This window comes from Numida meleagris, unplaced genomic scaffold (genome assembly GCF_002078875.1).
Source record: "Numida meleagris isolate 19003 breed g44 Domestic line unplaced genomic scaffold, NumMel1.0 unplaced_Scaffold250, whole genome shotgun sequence".
In the NCBI taxonomy this organism is placed as follows: domain Eukaryota; kingdom Metazoa; phylum Chordata; class Aves; order Galliformes; family Numididae; genus Numida; species Numida meleagris.
The window spans coordinates 73,245-90,986 of NW_018364306.1; the positions used below are offsets into that span (position 1 = coordinate 73,245).

The following is a 17,742-nucleotide window of genomic DNA, read 5'->3' on the forward strand; positions in this document are numbered from 1 at the left end:
GCACGGCACGGCACGGCACGGCTTCGGCCGCGGAGCAGCCTCGTGCAGGGGGTGCGAGGCGCGCGGCAGCTCTAGGGCCGCGGGCGGGCGAGGGCCGAGGCCGCTCCTGCGTGGGGAGGCGCGGGTGCCCCGCGCCCTGACGTCGCCTCCCCCCCCCCCCCAAGGGCCATGGGACAACGCGGCGCGAGAGCGTGGCGGGAGCTGCTGCTGCTGCTGGGCGGGCTGTGGATGTGCGGGAGCGGAGCGCAGCCCACCCCCCCGGGCCCCACGCGCGGCCCCGTGCCCCCGCTGAAGTTCCGGCTGGCCGGGTACCCTCGCAAGCACAACGAGGGCCGGATCGAGGTCTTCTACAACGAGGAGTGGGGCACCGTCTGCGACGACGACTTCACGCTGGCCAACGCGCAGGTGTTCTGCCGGCAGCTCGGCTTCGCGGGGGCCACCGGCTGGGCCCACAGCGCCAAGTACGGCAAAGGAGTCGGTAAGAGGGGGGGCTGCCCCGGGCCGGAGCCGAGCAGGGCTCTGTCTGCGCAGCGCCCGGCAGCGTGAGTGTGCGCGTGTGTGTGCGCCTGCACGAGTGTGTGTGTGCAGAGCGGAGTGGGAACCTCCACCTCTGTGTGTGTGTGTGTGTGTGTGTGTGTGTGTGTGTGTGTGTGTGTGTGTGTGTGTGTGTGTGTGTGTGTGTCCCTCCCGTGCTCGGGGAGGCCGTGCTGCGTGCACCGCGCTGCGGGGCTGTGCGTGTCTCTGGTGCTGCGGGTGGCTGCAGGGCTGTGCTTGTGAGGCTGCGTGCGGTGGTTGCAGCACGCTGAGTGCGGGCGAGATGCCGTGCAGTCCCCCGGCTGCACGCGGGTACCGCGTCTGCTGGAAGCTCCTCCTGCTGCCTCCGCCCCCAGGCCTTCGTTTTGTGCGTGCCTGGCCCCAGCTTTGTGCTGCCCCGGTCCCCGTCCCCACGGTGCCCCCTCTGCTCCGGGGGCTGCTGCGTGGGCTCTGTCCCCCTCACCCCCGCCCCGGTGTGCGGCAGGGCGGATCTGGCTGGATAACGTGAACTGTGCGGGGGGCGAGAAGAGCATCAGGGACTGCAAGCACCGGGGCTGGGGGAACAGCGACTGCAGCCACGAGGAGGATGCGGGCGTCATCTGCAAGGACGAGCGCATCCCAGGCTTCAAAGACTCCAATGTCATCGAGGTGAGGGGGCTGCAGGCAACCCACCCTGCGGTGGAAGGACGGCAGCTATCTCCTGCTGTGCTCCCAGAGATGCGGCCTGGGACCAGGGGTGCACGGGATGGAGTTGGGTGCCTGGCTTCTCAGTGCCATTGGAGGTTTCCTGCAGGGCTGTGGGATCTGCCCGTCCCTGCTCCTCTCCAGGGCTGGAGGACCTCTTCTGCGGGACACCCTGGGGAGGGGCTGGCGGGGAGCAGGGTGCCGGGTGCCGGCGCTGACATGCCTTGCAGACGGAGCAGAGCCACGTGGAGGAGGTCCGCCTGCGCGCGGTGGTGTCGGGGACACGGCGGCGGCTGCCAGTGACAGAGGGCATCGTGGAGGTGCGCTACAAGGATGGCTGGGCGCAGATCTGCGATGACGGCTGGGACAGCAAGAACAGCCGCGTCATCTGCGGCATGATGGGCTTCCCCGCCGAGAAGAAGGTGAACAGGAACTTCTACAAGTAAGTGGGGCTGGCTGGGAGCCGGTGGGGCCGAGGATGCCGGGGCGCTTCTGGGGCACAGGGGGGACCGTGCTGTTCAGCATCCCCCATCCTGCTGTTTGTCCAGCCCGAGTCCCACAGGCCACGTGGGCGCTGCTAACCCAGCCGGGGGCCGTGGCACAGCTGGGAGTTATGGCTGCCAGTCTTCCCTATACATCACTGCCCAAGGTGGCAGGTTTTGGTCCCCGGCAGCCACATGCTCCCACGTTTCCCTCTGGTGGGGAGTGTGGGGGACCCTGTGCTGAGGGGCAGTTTGTGCTGAATTGGGCAGGGACGCTGCCGCAGCACCACTGCCCGATGTCCCGGGGCTCGGCCGTGAGCGTGCTGCCCTGGGCATACTGTGGGCGTGCTGCCCAGCGTGTGGCTGTGGGTGTGCTGCCCGCAGCGTGGTCCGGTGCCGTGTGCACTACTGACGGTGCAGCCACGGTGTTGCCCCGCAGGCGGCTGAAGCGCGCGGCCAGGACGAGGGGCCGGAGCACGAGGCCAGGCGGGAGGTAAGGGGCTGGGCTGAGCCTTGCTGCACCCTGAGCAGAGCTGGGCTGCCCTGCCCCACTGTTCTCTGCTGTCTGAGTGGATCCTGCAAAAGTGGATCTGCTTGGAACAGGCGAGGGCCTGGGCTGTGCTGAGCAGGATGACTCTGTGATGGTGGGACCTGTCTGGCATGCATGGTCTCCTGTCCCCCTGAAGAGATGCTCTTTTCCCAGGCCTGCCATTCCCCAGGCAGAGCAGCCTCGTTCCATGCGCTGAGGAGGTTCTGGAGATGCGGGGTCCCAGTGGAAGGCATGGAGAGGGCTGGAGCACCCTGTGCTGCACACTATGGGGACAGGGAGGCCTTGGGAAGGAGCTATCTCTGCTGGAGGATAGGGACTGTGGGCTGCTTTCTGCAGAAAGCTGCGGTGGGGAACCTGGAAAGGCCATGTACCTCCTATTCCCCACGAGCTGGGCTCACGTGGATTATAGGAGCTTGCTCAGCAATGCTGGTGGTGCTGGCACGATGTGGCAGCCCTTGTCCCAAGATCTGCATCCACCTGGGATCTCTTTCCCCATCATTTTGCTGCCATTCTGCATGACCCCCAGGGGCAGTCTAGCTGCCCTTTCCCTCTGGCCCTGCACCGCTGCTGCCAGGTTTGGTGGTGGATGCAGATCCAGGCTACAGCCACAGCCCACCTTCCCTGGGCTCGGTGTGGCACCTCCTGCTGAACCCCAGCACCACGCGGAGCAGCTGCTCTGCCCCCAGCAAACGGCTTCACCCCGGTCCCACCACCTCCCCTGGTGCCAGAGGTGCTCTGTCTCCATCCTGAGCCCTTTGCTGTGACGCTGCCCAGCTTTGTGTCACCAGTGCTGCTCCTGCAGCTCTGCCTGCGCTGCTGATGGAAATCCAGCAGGGTCAGACTGCAGGGTCCCCTCAAGCCCTCGTCAATGTCCTTTGCTGCAACTCGCTGTTCTTTCTTTGGCTGGTTGGTGCCCGTTGTCCGCTGTGTGGGCGTTGCCCATGTGGGTGAAGTGCTGTGCCACGCTCTGCCTGGCACAGGAGCAGCTTTGGGCTGATCTCAGGCTGCACATCCCACAGTCCCGTGTGGGGTCACGGGGTGATCCCAGCTGGAAGGGACCTCAGGGTTCTGGTCCATCCTCTCCTGCAGCACTCAGGTCTTCGTGCAGTTGGCTTCTGAAAAGCTGTGAGGGCAGAGATCTCACAGTCCTGCGGCCTCTGCTGCAATGCTGAATGACCCTCACTGGGAAAAACTTCTCCTTGCATCTAATGTGACCCTTTCCTTGCAAATTTCACCCCCTTCCTCTTGTGCACCTGTCTGTTGGCTGTGCAGAGCTCCCTGACAGCCCCGTGTTGGTGCAGGTCGGGGCTGCCCGAGCCCCGCAGCCAAACTATCCTCCAGTTTGTCCTCCTCGCAGCAGTACTGCACCCACCTCTCCCAGCCCTGCCTGGTCCTGTGCCCTCTGCAGATGTCTGTCTGCGTGGGGGCACAGGATCCGGCTGTGGTCCCATGAGTGCTGATGGGAGCTGATGTTCCTCTGGCCCTTTGTGTGACTCAGGCTCCTGGCTGCCTGTGCAGTGCCCTGGGGCGGTGCAGGCTCTGCCGTGGGGCTGCCTGCGCCTGGTCCCTGGTCTCCAGGTGCTGTCTGTCTCCTGCCCCGTTCTGGGGCTCTGCTCTCCTGGTTCTTGGGGCTGTGGCTGTGCTCAGCATCTCCCTCCCCCCAGACAGGACAAAGTGTTGGTGCAGGGGCTGTGCCACCATCACACTTCTTTCCTGCTGAGCTTGCTGGGTGTGCTGCTCCCTTGGAGCACGCAGTGACATTGTCTGCGGCCCGGGTGAGGACGGGGGCATATCTCACCTGCACCCAGCAGATCAAACTGCTGCGCTGTTGTTTGATCTTCTGCTATGTGCCGAAGCAGCACAGGATGTTGCTGCATCTGTCCCAGTTTCCTGGTGTGATGTGGGCAGGAAACTGCAACACTGCTGTGGAGGACGGTTGTGTCAGTGCTGGCAGCAGAGGATGCTTTGTATCCACACGTGACGTGAAGGGGAGTGCGTGAAGCTCCCTGGCGGCCCGCTTGGCCTGGGCCACCTTCACGGTTGTTTTCTGTTTTCCAGGCTGGCCTCCAAATCTCAGCCTAAACAAAAGCGCAGGGAGGACGTAGGGTCCAGGAAGAGGTAAATGGCTCCAGCGGAGAGCCTGAGTGCCAGGATCCCAGCTCAGCACTGCAGAAGCCGTGTGTGTCCCTGCACTGCTGGGACGTGGGGCGTGGAGCAGGCGGGGGTGGGCACCCAGGGGGCAGGGACAGCACAGCTGCAGGCAGGTGACACCTGTGCCCCGCTGGCTGCGCCTCAGGCTCTGCTCTCTCCTTGCAGGCTGTTTGCAGAGCGGCAGCAGCTCAACTACCGCCTGCACTCGGTGTCCTGTACGGGGACGGAGGTGCACCTCTCCATGTGCACGTTCCAGTTCTACCGGGGCAACGCCTCGGCAGCCTGCAGCACTGGCATGCCCGCTGTTGTCAGCTGCGTGCCCGGGCCCCTCTTTGCCACCGGTGGTGCCCAGAAGAAGAAGCAGCGCCAGCAGCAGCAGGGCCAGGTGAGCCATGCGTGGGTCCTGCGGTGCCCACAGCTGCTGCTGCCCTGCGTGGGGCTTTGTCCGTCTGTCCCTTCAGTTGGCTGAGAGCGAGTGTGCAGGGAACCCAGGGGGCAGGAGGTGGGGACAGTGTCCTGTCCCTAAATGTCACAGAGGCATGGCAGCCACCTCTGTGCTGCGCTACCATGCAGTGCCGTGCTGTTGCTGCACCGTGTGCTGCGCTGTGCTGCACCGTGCCGTGCTGTGCCCTGACCTTTCTGCCCCTGCAGCCACGGATCCGGCTGAAGGGCGGTGCCAAGGCCGGGGAGGGCCGTGTTGAGGTGCTGAAGAACAACGAGTGGGGCACAATCTGCGACGACCGCTGGAACCTGCTGTCCGCCAGCGTGGTGTGCCGTGAGCTGGGCTTCGGCAGCGCCAAGGAGGCCCTCACTGGGGCACGCATGGGCCAAGGTGAGAGCGCTGTGGCAGATGGGCCAGGCACTGCCTTCAGCCCGCTGTGCTGCACGTGCCCTGCGGGCACCTGGACGCGGGGCACACGGGGTGTGGGTTTTGCCCTGAGCGTCCCCAGAGCCTTGGCTGCTGGGCCAGGCTGCCCCGGCTGGCAGCTGGGGAGGGCAGGGCTGGGCCACGGGGATGGGAGGGCTGCAGCATCCCCGTGCTGCTGGCACTGAGCCCTGCTGTCTGTCTGCAGGGACGGGGCCCATCCACCTGAATGAGGTGCAATGCCTGGGCACTGAGAAGTCCCTCTGGAGCTGCCCCTTCAAGAACATCACGCAGGAGGACTGCAAGCATACGGAGGACGCGGCCGTGCGCTGCAACATCCCCTACATGGGCTACGAGAACCTGGTACGTGCCGTGGGGGGGACGGAATGTCTACAGGGGGGCTGAGGGATGGCACTGGTGTCTGTGGCACTTGAGGAGCCTGGGGACCCGTGGGACCCAACGTAGGATGTCCCCCGCTGTCCCCTTTTGGCTCCCTTGTTTCCCCCTGGTTTGGGATGAGGGCTGCCCTGGGAGGTTGGGGCTCTTGGGGGTCCCACGCTGCCCTGTGAGGAGGGAGGGGGCTCTGGGGGCTCTGGGGCTCAGCAGTGCCCCTCGCACTGTGGTGTGCTGCAGCCCTGCCTGCTGGTGCCGCATCCCGACTGAAGCGCCCCCAAAAAAATTTGCTGTGGGACCACAGGAGAGATTTTTTGGGGGACTGGTGATGAAATGAGCAAGCGGATCAGCGCCTTTCTGCGCATTGCGCCTCTCATTTCATCCACTTTGGGCTTTTTAACCGTTCTAACATTCCCGTGCCTGTCATTTCAGAAATGGCATTCCCATTTCTAAATGAATCGTTCTGCCCGCTTTGGGCAGCGCTGCTCCATCCCACACGCGATGCCCGTCCGAGTTCCTGGCTCACCCCGAGCCGTGCCTGGCTCTGCCGGCTCTCGCCTCTCGCCCCGGTCCCGGTGGGGGGCCAGGATGCACGAGGGACTCGGGGTGACCACGCTGCTGAATCTCTCCGCAGATTCGGCTGAGCGGGGGCCGGAGCCGCTTCGAGGGGCGGGTCGAGGTGGCGGTGGGGGCTGGCGACGGGGACGAGCCCCGCTGGGGCCTGGTGTGCGGCGAAGGCTGGGGTACGCTGGAGGCGATGGTGGCCTGTCGCCAGCTGGGTCTGGGATTCGCTAACCACGGCTTACAAGTAGGTGCCGGAGCCAGCACGGCCGGGAAGGCAAGCCGCCAGCAGCACTGCTCTGCGGGGACGGGGATGGGAACGGGTACGTGGCGGAGATGGGGACGGCGGTGCGGGTCGGGGCGGGCCGCTCACGGCCCCAGGGCTTCCCGCAGATCCGCCTGGCCGGGGGGAGGACCGAGTTCGAGGGCCGCGTGGAGGTGAAGCGCGGCAGTAAGTGGGGCACTGTGTGCAGCGACGGCTGGACCACCAAGGAGGCGATGGTGGCCTGTCGCCAGCTGGGCCTGGGCTACTCCCTGCACGCGGTGACGGTAGGTGCGGGGCCGCGGCCCCGGCGCTGCCCTGGCAGGCACGGGGTGCGTGGGGCGACGGGACGGGGCTGATCCGTGCCGTGGGATGGGGCCTCTGCGGGTGTGCGGGCGGGGGGCACCGCAGCGGGGCGTGCACGGCGCCCTGCCCGGCTCATCTCGCCCACCCCAGGAGACGTGGTACTGGGACGCCAGCAACGTGACGGAGATGGTGCTGAGCGGCGTGAAGTGTGAAGGCCACGAGCTGTCCCTGAGCCACTGCCAGCACCACGGCAGCAGCCTGAACTGCAGGAACACGGGCACGCGCTTCGCCGCGGGCGTCATCTGCTCCGAAAGTGAGCGAGCGCGGGGGCCGTGGGCGATGGAGGCAACCGGCTGCGGGCACTGGGGCTGCGGGTCCGAGGGCTGCAGATGGAGAGCCCGCAGGCAGTGGGGGCTGCGGGTGGCGGGGTCGATGAGTGCCCCAGTGCTGGGCTGGCCGTGCGTTCTCCCGGCTGGCTCAGCTCAGCCCCGCGCTGCGCTGCCTGGGGCGGCCGTCCAGCCCTGAGCTGCCACCCCTCCCCAGCCGCCTCCGACCTGCTGCTGCACGCCCCGCTGGTGCAGGAGACGGCGTACATCGAGGACCGCCCGCTGCACATGCTGTACTGCGCCGCCGAGGAGAACTGCCTCTCCAGCTCAGCCCGCCACGCCAACTGGCCCTATGGGCACCGTCGCCTGCTCCGCTTCTCCTCCCAGATCCACAACAACGGCCGCGCTGACTTCCGCCCCAAGGCCGGGCGGCACTCCTGGGTCTGGCACGAGTGTCACCGGTGCGTGCGCGGCACGGGCAGGCGGGTTGGGAACAGCCGGGGCTGGGGCTGATGGAGCTGGGGCGGGCTTGGTGAGGGAGGCACCGGCTGAGGGTGATGCTACAGGATGAGAGCAATGCCACAGGGTGAGGGTGAGGCCGGGTCACGGTGGCACTGCAAGGCACAGAGCCTGGGTGAGGGCCCCGATGCCGTTTTCCCCAGTTTGGCTCCGGGCTGTCCCCGGAGGCGCGGTGCTGAGGCCGGGCTGCAGCCTGCACCATGGGGCAGGCCGCCCCTGCCTGGGCCAGCTGCCTGGGGACAGCACCGTGTCCCATCCCAGGGTGAGGCTGAGCTCGGCCTCGCTGCGTCGTGTCCCGAGCAGGGGCTATGCAGATCTTCCTGAGCAGTGGGGAGAGGCACGTGGCTGTGTGGGTTCCCGTGGCTGTGTGGGTTCCCTCCGCTGTCCCCTCCACCCCAGCCCTCCCTGAGGGGCTGGCTCTAGGGCAGCGGGTGCTGCGGGCTCTCTCGCAGGCACTATCACAGCATGGACATCTTCACTCACTACGACATCCTGACTCCCAACGGCACCAAGGTGGCTGAAGGCCACAAAGCCAGCTTCTGCCTTGAGGACACCGAGTGCGAGGAAGGTGGGACTGTGAGGCTGGGCGGCACCACGAGGCTCTGGGTCCTCGCTGCATCCCCCCGTTCAGGGGCTGTAGCAGGGACAAGCCGCGTTCTTTTCCTGCCTGCAGACGTGGCCAAGCGGTACGAGTGTGCCAACTTTGGGGAACAGGGCATCACGGTGGGCTGCTGGGACCTGTACCGGCACGACATTGACTGCCAGTGGATCGACATCACTGACGTCAAGCCAGGCAACTACATCCTGCAGGTGCTGCAGCTGTGCTGTGCCCCTCACACCCTTAGTGGCAATGCGTGGGATGCGCTGAGAGTGCACGGAATGGGCTGTGCTGTGGGGCTGGGCGGGCTCTGGAACTCACCTCTGCCCCGTGGTCCTCAGCACGCTCTGGCTTTGGACGGGGTGCACGGCCCCGGGAGCTGCAGCACAGGGAGACGGTGCCTGCCCCCGTGCCTGGAGACATGCAGGGCTCGTGTGACCCACTCACGCTTGCCCCACAGGTCGTGATCAACCCCAACTTTGAGGTGGCAGAGAGCGACTTCACCAACAACGCCATGAAATGCAACTGCAAGTACGACGGGCACCGCATCTGGGTGCACAGCTGCCACATCGGTAATGCCTGGGGATGCGGCACAGGCTGGGGCACACCGGGGCTGGGAATAGTGTGGGGTGTGGGGTCGAGCAGGCAGTGGGGTGTGGGCAGGTGCAGAGGAAGGAGCTGGGGTGCTGGGGACAAGCGGAGGTGGTGGCAAGGCAGCACCGGAGCTACAGCTTTCACCCTGTCACCCAGGTGATGCGCTCAGCGAGGAGGCCAGCAAGCGGTTCGAGCAGTACCCGGGGCAGCTGAACAACCAGATTTCATAGGGCCCAGGCCCAGGGAGATGCCATCTCCCTCTTTCACCCTGCGAGCAGGAGGAAGCTGCTGTGGGGCTGGCAGGGGCTCGTGCCTGCCCCGCCACACCCTGCACTGCGCTAGGGACTGCCCAGGACTCGCTGCCAGGGCTTGGGGCCCTGAGCACCGCACCTCCAGCCCTCGACCACTGGCCAGACGCTGCACCCTGGCTCAGGCTGCAGCACGAGGGTACGGTCCGGGGAGGCCCCGCTACCCCAGCTGTGCCCCTCCTGCTCCCCAGCCCCAGTTCCTCTCACCTTGCTCCACCTTCTCTGGGGCTCTGCCCTCCTCCGGCAGCAGGACCCCACCCGGGGACCCCCACCCCTGCTCAGGACCAGCTGCCCTGGTGCCCCAGGAGCCCCATCTCCAGACAGTGTGGCTGCCCTGCACAGCAGTGCTGCCATTGGCTGCCCGGCAGCAGCTCCCACGCCCATGTCTTAGTTGTAATTTTATTTTCTTGATAAAGATGTCAGTTCTATATCCTCCTGGCTCCTCTCTAGGGGGGGAGGAAGAGCACGGGGGCACGGCCCAGCGGGGCTGCCTTGCACGGGGTATAGGAGCTGCCCCTCTACAGGGCAGAGGAAGGGGCTGCAGGGGCCCAGGGATGCCCCGGAGCAGCCCTTGGAGCTGCGGGAGGCCTGCGGCAGCGGGAGCAGATGGGGCCACCCTGGCGCAACACTGAAGCAGGGAAGGACAGGATGCCCCATGCCAGATGCAACACAGATGTTATGCAGCAGGAATCCCAAGCAGCGTGACCTCCCGCCAGCCCCACGGGGTGCGAGCCGCAGGGACTGCAGCTCTGGGCTGCCCCCATAGGGGCTGGTGTGGGGGGAGTAAAGCCCCAGGGAGCCAGAGAGACCGGGCAGATAGAGGGAGGTAGAAGATTCAGGTAAGTGGGAGCCACTTCAGGTCCTGCAGCCATCACCCCTCAGCCAGAACCTCTGGCCCTGTCTGCAGAGAGCAGCATCAGCATGGAGGAGCAGCCCGGGCCCCGTGCACGCCAACAGGGCAGGCCCTGGCTGCAGCCCTGGAAAGCGCTGCGGTCAGTGCTGCCGGAGCAGCTATGCGAGAAACGTCTCAGCTATTTCCCCTGCGCGCTGCCGCCCCTCCCGCGGCTGGGGTTTGCCGGGGAACAAATTCCACTGGCGAGGCCAGGGCCGGCCTGAAAGGAGCCCTGTTCTGTTCTCTGGCCGGCAGCAGGGGAATGCTGGGAGCCGCGCTCAGAGCCGTCCTCCGCCACAGCCCCCCCCCCAAGGAACTGTGCTTCTTTCATCTCCTAAAAATACCAAGGGTGTGCGAAAGCCCTTCCACGGGCACAGCCCGGCCGCTGCTCGCATTCCTGCCGCTGGAGCGGGCCACTGCGCAGCCCCGGGGCGGCACGGCTCCCCGCTCCTCGCCTCCCACGGCCGCTGGCAGAGCGATGGGGCTGGAGCGGAGCGGGGCTCTTCCAGGAAAGCAAGGACAGCCCGAGCTGCTCCCTGCCGCTCCCCCTCAGTACAGCTCTCGGCTGCCAGCTGCCGAGGACAGGGAGGGAGCAAGCTAGGAAGGCAGCGGGGAAGGGCCTGGTGGGTCCCCAGGGATGCTCTGTGCGTGGGAGCGCAGTGCTCCGGCGCTGACAGACGCAAGCTGGGGGAGGGATAGACAGACAGACAGACAGCACCAGGGCAGCACGCGCAGCCCTCACAGGTTCTTCCGCAGCTCCGGCTGGCCATACGCTGCCCCTGCCAGATCCTAGGTTGGCTAGGCCGTGACATTGAAGATCCTCCCAGTGTGACCCAGAGAGCTGAGGTCAGGGTGCATACGTGGACACGAGCGCTGGAGCGCTTGCTCCACGTGGAAGTGATTTGACCCAGAGGACATCAGCCAACTCCCAGAAGCCTTCTGGGAGCAGCTATGGCAGCGAGCTCTGGCTGCACAGGGAGGCGGTGACGGCTCTCCCCGTGGAGCCCTGCCCCACCGCAGCTGCAGGGGCCGCTCTCACCTGCAGAGAAGGTGCCCCCAGGAGCCACTCATTATGGATGGAGGAATCAGACACAGCCCGTATATAGATGCCGAGGAGGTGACAGGACCCCTCTCCCCTAGCACTAAGGAGATCACAGCTCCTCCCAGCTACAGAATGACAGGAGCAGCAGGTTCCCACAGCCCAGCTGCTCCCAGGTCATACTTGGGCCACCGTGTGCCGTGCAAAGGAGGCCACGCGGCACCTAGAAAAGTGCTTTATTTGAGCAAGGAGGGGAGCGGTTTCACACTGAGTCTGCCCCAGGGTCGTGCCCCCTGCCTGGCCCCTCCAGGCCCTCGCAGGCTCCCGGTCTCTCCCTGGTGGGTGCACAGATGTGCCTCGGTCCTGCATCCTTGGCTCCTGGCCAGCGCACTCAGCCAGCGGCCAGAGCGGTCTGCTCTGCAGCACAGCTACTCCGTGACCTCCGGGACAACGCTCACCAGCAAAGTGTCGTAGCTGCGCCGCACCAACAAGGCCAAGCTCTGCTGAGTCCGCACTGCCTCGTAGACGTCCTCTGCGCGGCGCGTTGCCTGCCCGTTAATCTCCAGCACAACGTCGCCTGCCTTCAGCCCTGCCCTGAGGGGAGAAGGAAAGAAATTCACGGCGAGTGAAGCAGACGCTTGTCTGCGGCTTCGTCTTCCAGGAAGGAAGGAGAGCCAGGCGCTTCAGGAAGCTGGGGGCTGTTGTGCCAGGCATTCCTTCAGCTCCGCAGGTAGCTTGGCCAAAGGGCTGCCAAGCCCAGGCGCGTTCCACTAGTCGGCTCCTGCTGCAGACTGACTGCTCTGCGGGCCCCAACCCCTGCTGCTCTGCAGCAAAACCCTCAGAGCTAAACACGTCCCACCCCGTGTAATTGCTCTCCCACCCCCAGGCGCAGGGCAGCACTTACTGATGGGCCGGGGAACCGATGATCACTTTGTGAATTAGCACTCCATAGGAGACGTCAGGGAAGCTGGGGTCACGCAGCTTCAGCTCAGCTAGGATGCTGCAGAGTGAAAATCAGCATCACGGTACTGAGCTGGGAAGCAGAGCAGGACTCCCACCCAGCCAGGACCGCGCTTGTAGAAAATGCTGCAGAACTCTCCTCCTGTGCCCCCGCACAAGTGACCACCTGCAAACCCTGGGGTCACTCGAATGCCACCATCTGCCTGACAAAAATGAGTCCTGAGCGTGCTAGGGAGAACTGGAAACTACCAGCGCTGCTGCCAGCTGGATCTCAGCTGCTGGTGATGCACGTCCTGTGTCTGAGCAGCCCCACATCAGACAGCTTTCCTGGAATCAGATTTGCACCTCCCCTCCTGAAGTTCCACTTCTCTCTTCTGCGAATAGGTCACAGAAGAAAAGTGATGCCCTTTTGTTTTTGCCAGGAATGTCAAGCAGAAGTATACCTATATCTCTCTGCTGGAGTCTAGACTAAACAACCCCAGTTCCTCCAGTATTCCCCCAGACCAGGTTTTCGAGCCCTAGCTTTCAGTTCCGCATCTCTCTCTGCTCCTTTCTGGATTCCCTCCAACTGTTCCCGAACACATCCAGCACTGGACACAACACTCCAGCTGGATCTCACAACTGTGCATAATGTAAACAGCCTCTGCACCACTTTGGATCTACTGTAACCCCAGGAAATACAGCACCCAGCTCCTTGCTCCCCACTTGTTACAGCTCCTTGCTTTGCAGCAGCCCCTGCTGAACGGCGCTGTGCTTTTTTTCACCGAGCTTTGCAAGCTGCCCTCTCTTCTTGATGTCACAGTATTACAGCACAGATGAGGCTGGAAGGGAGCTGGTCCCACACCAGCCAGAGCAGGCTGCCCAAGGCTGTCCACGCCGCTGCCGAGTATCTCCAAGGACAGAGACTCAACCCCTCTGGTCAACCAGTGCAGGGTTTGACCACTCTCACAGTTAAAGACAGGGGTTTGTTGTGCTCAGCTGGAATCACATATTTCAGTTTGTGCCCACTGCCCCCTGTCCTGTCAGTGGGCACCGCTGGTAGGACTATCAGGACTGCTGCTGACAGGAGCTGCACGTTCACTAGGACAAATCTGCTTCTTCGCTTCAGTCACTAACGCTGAACCACGCGTGCCCTTACACAGTCTCTGTACAAACACAGTAACTGCCTCCCAGCCCCTGAGCAGCCACTGTGGAAAAGCTTCCCCCAGTTTCCCTGCTGAGCATGACATCGTGCAGCCTGGGCTATCGCTGCGCTCAGCTGGGGTCAGGTTTCCCTGCTGCATCCTCTCCTGCCCACCCCCAGCCCACTCCCTGTGGGGAGCAGTAGGAGATTCAGTGAAGGCCTGGACATTGTATAAGCACTGCTCAGCCACAGCTAAAACACTGGTATGTTATCAACACTGTTCTGGTCACAAATCCAAAACACAATACCATACAAGACTCTAAAAAAGAAATTACCTCCATCTCAGCCAGCCCCAGTACACAGGTCACTCAGACCAAGGGCACAACTACAGACACTGTGCAGGTGGGACCGTGCCTCCAGCTGCCTGCTGCTCCTGAGCTGCCACACTGCACCTTTGCATGTGGCAACCAGTAAGGTTTCATTTCTGTTAGGTTTCCTAAGTGCTCTTGTGAATCCTACAACATCAGCAAGCCCTATCACACACAGCATGAAGAAGCAACCCACGTGTTTCAATGTTTCCCTGGTAACATCCCTCACCGGCACTGCATCCCCAGCACCTGTTCTGTGTAGAACTCATTTCCAACAACCAGCATCTCTGTTTTCCAAACCCTTCACTCGGTCCCTACCTACTGCATGCTGCAAGGCAGGACAGCGGGAGCTCAAGCCTTCCTCATCTCTATACTAAATAATATTTGAGAAGACACTTCCCCAGCTCTTTTTCCTCTCCTCTCTGAAGAACCATCTGAATCCCAGTAATAACTTTTCACGGGCAAAAATAGGGTGCCCAAAGGGGCTCTGTTCTCTGATGGGAGCACCCACCTCTGGCTTCTGTTCCGTTCGTACTGGTGGATACACAGCCTGATTTACACGCTCCTACCTTGTGCAGCAGCCCTCCCTGTCTGCCCCCAGGCGCCAGCTCCAGCTCTAGCGGCGAGCACGAGCACCATCTGCTGGGCACGGCTGCGGTGCTGACAGCGCTCCCTGCTCACCCTGCGGCCCTGAAATTGGAGGTGCAGCGCGGCTCCTCCCGTCCGTGTGCCAACAAGAAGCCGGCACTGCTCGCGGCGTCCAGTCCACAAACTCAACCAGCCACACAGGAGCCACCAGAACTTTGGCACGGGCACAGCACAGCCCCGCAGTGTGTTTCTGCCGGGCACACGGCAGCCACCAACCGCACTGACGCACTGAGCCCCAGGCATCTCTTGAGAGTTGCTCGGGCACGATACCTTTGAAAAGGAAGGTTGCCCACAGAGGTGAGGCTGCAGGTCCAGCACTCCTCAAACTGCTGTGCTTGCTGCCCCTAGGATGCTGCAGGCAGCTGATGGCATGAAGCCGTGCCAATTCTGTCCCAGGGCTCGCAGAGCTCTGTGTGGGCCTGACCAGGCTGCCCAGCACTCAGCCAGGCACATCCAACACGGCCTGCAGGGCATCTGCCACCTGCCCGGGGCCACTGGGTTTGGCTTGTGTGTCTCAGAGGCCAGCAGCAACACGGGCGGCCGATCTAAGCAAGCAGTCTGGCTGCAGTCCTCTTTGCTAACCAGAGCATTTCTTCAGATGCAGGGGAAACACAGTGCTCTTCCCAGGCTAAAGAGTCTAAGCACAATATCAGCAAAGAGATTTTTGAATGTGAACGCTTAACCTTGTGAAGACAGTCCTCTCAAAAACTGGCACTGATGGCTGGTTTGGAAGATGCTATCACCTTGTCACCGCGTCCCAACAAGACCGGTCCCCCTGGCCCCTGAGCTCAGAGCACATACCTGGGTGTGAGCGTCAGCATCATCACCCCGATGTAACGGCGCTTCGTCTCGGCACTGCCAAACCAAGAGCCTGTGGGCAGAAAGGGCATGGAACAACGACGCTGAAAACAGGCACGCACTCAAAAAAGCACGGGGCTGAGCCAGCAAACCACAAAGCCCACACGCCCCGAGGCAGACAGAGTGATTCTGATTCCCCACCAACAGAAAATTTCAGTTTCATTTACTGGCTTGATAGGTATTGCATACTTTCTTAATTTAAGATATCACTGTCGTGCCTGAGAATATCATTCCATAATGTCAGTGTGAGAACCAGACAGCAAGAATCTGCATTAAACAAATTACCACAAACACAAAGGAACAAGAACAGGCAGAGTTCTTGGAAACTCTGCAAGTCTTTATCTGTGGCAGACGGGCGTATGGATTTCCCATGGCAGAGGGGCTCACTGCTTCATGCCAAACGGGAGAATCTTCTTACTCCCCAAAGATTCTTCCTCTCGCTATGTTTGCCCACCTCTCTGAAGAAGTGCAGGGAGCTCAGCTACGCCAAAGCTTCTTCCCTCTTTCATCATCCTCCTTCTGGCCTCCTTCCCCAGCACCCGAGCAGAGAGGCACCCAACTCACTTTTGCGCTGTTCCTCCTTTTGCAGGAACTTCCGCAGCCGGTCTGAGGGGATGGCAAAGGAGATGCCCGACGTCACCTTCATGGTGTTCACCCCAATCACTTCACCATCCTGCGTGGAAAAGGGCACTGCGTTCTCCAACCTGCGTCTTTATGGAGCGGGGGGGAACTACTGTGCAAAACCTGAAGCCTTTGCAGCCTTCCCTCCCCAGGCAGTCTGACCCAGCAGAGGCCAGGCAGGGATGACTCCCACCAAACAGGGCTCTCACCCCAGGCCAATTCCTTGATCCCACCCTTCAAGATGCCTAGAGCACACACAGTTCCTCCTTCCCTCCTGACAGCTGAAGGTGCTTGCACAGTGCTCCCACTGAGGGCACCCAGCCCTAGGAGACAGGGCTCACTGGGATACACGCAGGAGAACTCACCAAGTTGACAAGGGGACCGCCAGAGTTCCCAAACTGAAACAGTAGAGAGAGCAGCAATGAGGCCACGAAAGCAACACCCTCAAACACCAACCCGCAGTGAGGAGACAGAGCCCAGAGAACAGGGCTCGGGCTGAGAAACGGCCAGATCACCAACCAGAAACGCCCTTCTCCCACCCTGCTGTGCCCAGCCTCCTCGGACCTCACAGCAGCCAGAGCCCTTCCCCAGAGCGGGCAGTGGGACGAGGTGCCAGCCCACCGTGCACCTACGTCGATAGCAGCATCCGTCTGGATGTACTCCATGTCGGAGGCGGTCAGGCCCAGCTCCCGGCTGCCGCGCTGCGCGGAGCTGACGATGCCGGAGGTGATGGTGTTCTGCAAGGCGAAGGGGCTGCCCATGGCCACCACGAACTCTCCCTGCCGCACCTCGGAGGAGCGCCCGAGGGGCAATGTGGGCAGCGGGTGCTGGAAGAGAGGAACTGGGTAAGCAGAGGGCAGGCGAGGAAGGAAGAGCTTCCACAAAGTGACGCGCACCTTAGGCTTGATCTTGATGGTGGCGATGTCTGCAACCTGGTCCACGTCCTGCACCACGGCGTCGTACTGCTCCCCGCTGGCCAGCTTCACCCGCACCCGGCGCCGGTTTGCAACCACGTGCGCGTTGGTCACAATGAGCCCATCAGGAGACACCAGGAATCCCGAGCCATTCGAGATGGGCACATCACGGCCCGAGAATGGGTGCCTGCAAGGTGGGCAAAGGTCACAGGAGGGTGCAGGGGCCCGGAGGGGATCGGTGGGGATGCAGGAAGCCAGGGCAGTGGGCAGATGCATGGCTCAGCCTGGTGGGCTGGACGGCAGCAGGGGACAGTGAGGAGATGCCTGGGTGACAGCACGGCGTGGGAGCTCCTTCACAGCCCCGTGACAGGTGCCCACCTCAAAAGTCTGCACAACTGTGCACACAATGGGGCAGCAAGCAGGAGGAACCAGAAATCCACGTGCAGTGGCAAAAGTGTCACCTCATGAGGACCACAGAGGTGCACCGGGAAGCGCACACTAACGGAGAGCAGCATTGGACAATGCGGACTCTTTAGGAAAGACAGGCACAGACCTATGGAAAGATACAATGTGAACACACAGCTCTGCCGTGCGGACCAGTCCTTGCGAGACTGCTGTCAATGGCCTTTAAAAAGGCAGAGTGGCTCAGGGTGGCTCCCAGCTGCTGGAAAAAGGCAAGCTTCGTGCCAGCCTGCAAGAACAGCGAGGCCAAAGTACCGGCCGGTTTCACCCTGCCCTTGGGAACGTGCTGGGGCAAACGCTGCAGGAAACCGCTCTCAGGCACGTGGGAGGCAAAAAGGGAACGGGAGAAGCAGCACAGACCCACCACGGGTAGAGCAAGTGCGCCAACCCGACCGGCTGCCGCGATGAGCAGATCAGGAGGTGACCGGGCACCATTTATTGTAACTTTGGTATCTTGCAGCGCCCACGCAGGCGGCATTTGGGCTGACTGTAAGGTAGGCCAAGCGGCAGCGCCGCAGCACCACAGGGCTCCGGGGGCCCGAGCCCAACGACGGCAGCGGCAAAGCCCCGCTGCAGGGACGGGGCGGGCAGGGGCACGGGGCGGCCCCTCGGCCCGGGCGGGCAGGGCCAGGGCGGGCGTACCTGCCCACGATCTCCACGTAGACCAGGGCGGGCGCCGTCTTCTCCACGACGTCGGCGATGAAGTTGAAGGCGGCGCGGGGCG

The 17,742-nt window shown here is 63.1% G+C and overlaps 2 protein-coding genes across 11 annotated transcripts in view; one reads left to right on the forward strand and one right to left on the reverse strand.

Moving 5' to 3' along the window:
• LOXL3 (lysyl oxidase like 3) overlaps window positions 1-9,566 on the forward strand; it is a 14,155-nt gene extending 4,589 nt beyond the window's left edge. For 4 of the 10 annotated variants that reach the window (XM_021382508.1, XM_021382509.1, XM_021382506.1 and 1 more), the window contains exons 2-17: window positions 165-478; window positions 1,019-1,182; window positions 1,449-1,660; window positions 2,140-2,193; window positions 4,309-4,368; window positions 4,567-4,786; window positions 5,053-5,233; window positions 5,475-5,629; window positions 6,294-6,467; window positions 6,614-6,769; window positions 6,939-7,101; window positions 7,332-7,575; window positions 8,086-8,201; window positions 8,307-8,443; window positions 8,692-8,803; window positions 8,982-9,566. In XM_021382508.1, the coding sequence (XP_021238183.1) occupies window positions 169-478; window positions 1,019-1,182; window positions 1,449-1,660; window positions 2,140-2,193; window positions 4,309-4,368; window positions 4,567-4,786; window positions 5,053-5,233; window positions 5,475-5,629; window positions 6,294-6,467; window positions 6,614-6,769; window positions 6,939-7,101; window positions 7,332-7,575; window positions 8,086-8,201; window positions 8,307-8,443; window positions 8,692-8,803; window positions 8,982-9,055 (2,532 nt within the window). In that variant the 5' untranslated portion in view covers window positions 165-168 and the 3' untranslated portion in view covers window positions 9,056-9,566. Of the gene's footprint in view, window positions 1-164; window positions 479-1,018; window positions 1,183-1,448; window positions 1,661-2,139; window positions 2,194-4,308; window positions 4,369-4,566; window positions 4,787-5,052; window positions 5,234-5,474; window positions 5,630-6,293; window positions 6,544-6,613; window positions 6,770-6,938; window positions 7,102-7,331; window positions 7,576-8,085; window positions 8,202-8,306; window positions 8,444-8,691; window positions 8,804-8,981 lie in introns of those variants that run through there. The other 6 variants (XM_021382504.1, XM_021382510.1, XM_021382507.1 and 3 more) reach the window with 6 other exon arrangements.
• Window positions 9,567-11,285: 1,719 nt separating this feature from the next.
• Window positions 11,286-17,737, reverse strand: HTRA2 (HtrA serine peptidase 2; the record flags this gene model as incomplete). The annotated part of the gene is made up of 8 exons (XM_021382519.1): window positions 11,286-11,658; window positions 11,969-12,064; window positions 14,965-15,034; window positions 15,586-15,694; window positions 16,008-16,040; window positions 16,275-16,469; window positions 16,539-16,743; window positions 17,661-17,737. Coding segments are annotated over 8 exons (951 nt in total), but the record flags the coding sequence as incomplete, so codon positions are not given.
• Window positions 17,738-17,742: the final 5 nt, after the last annotated feature.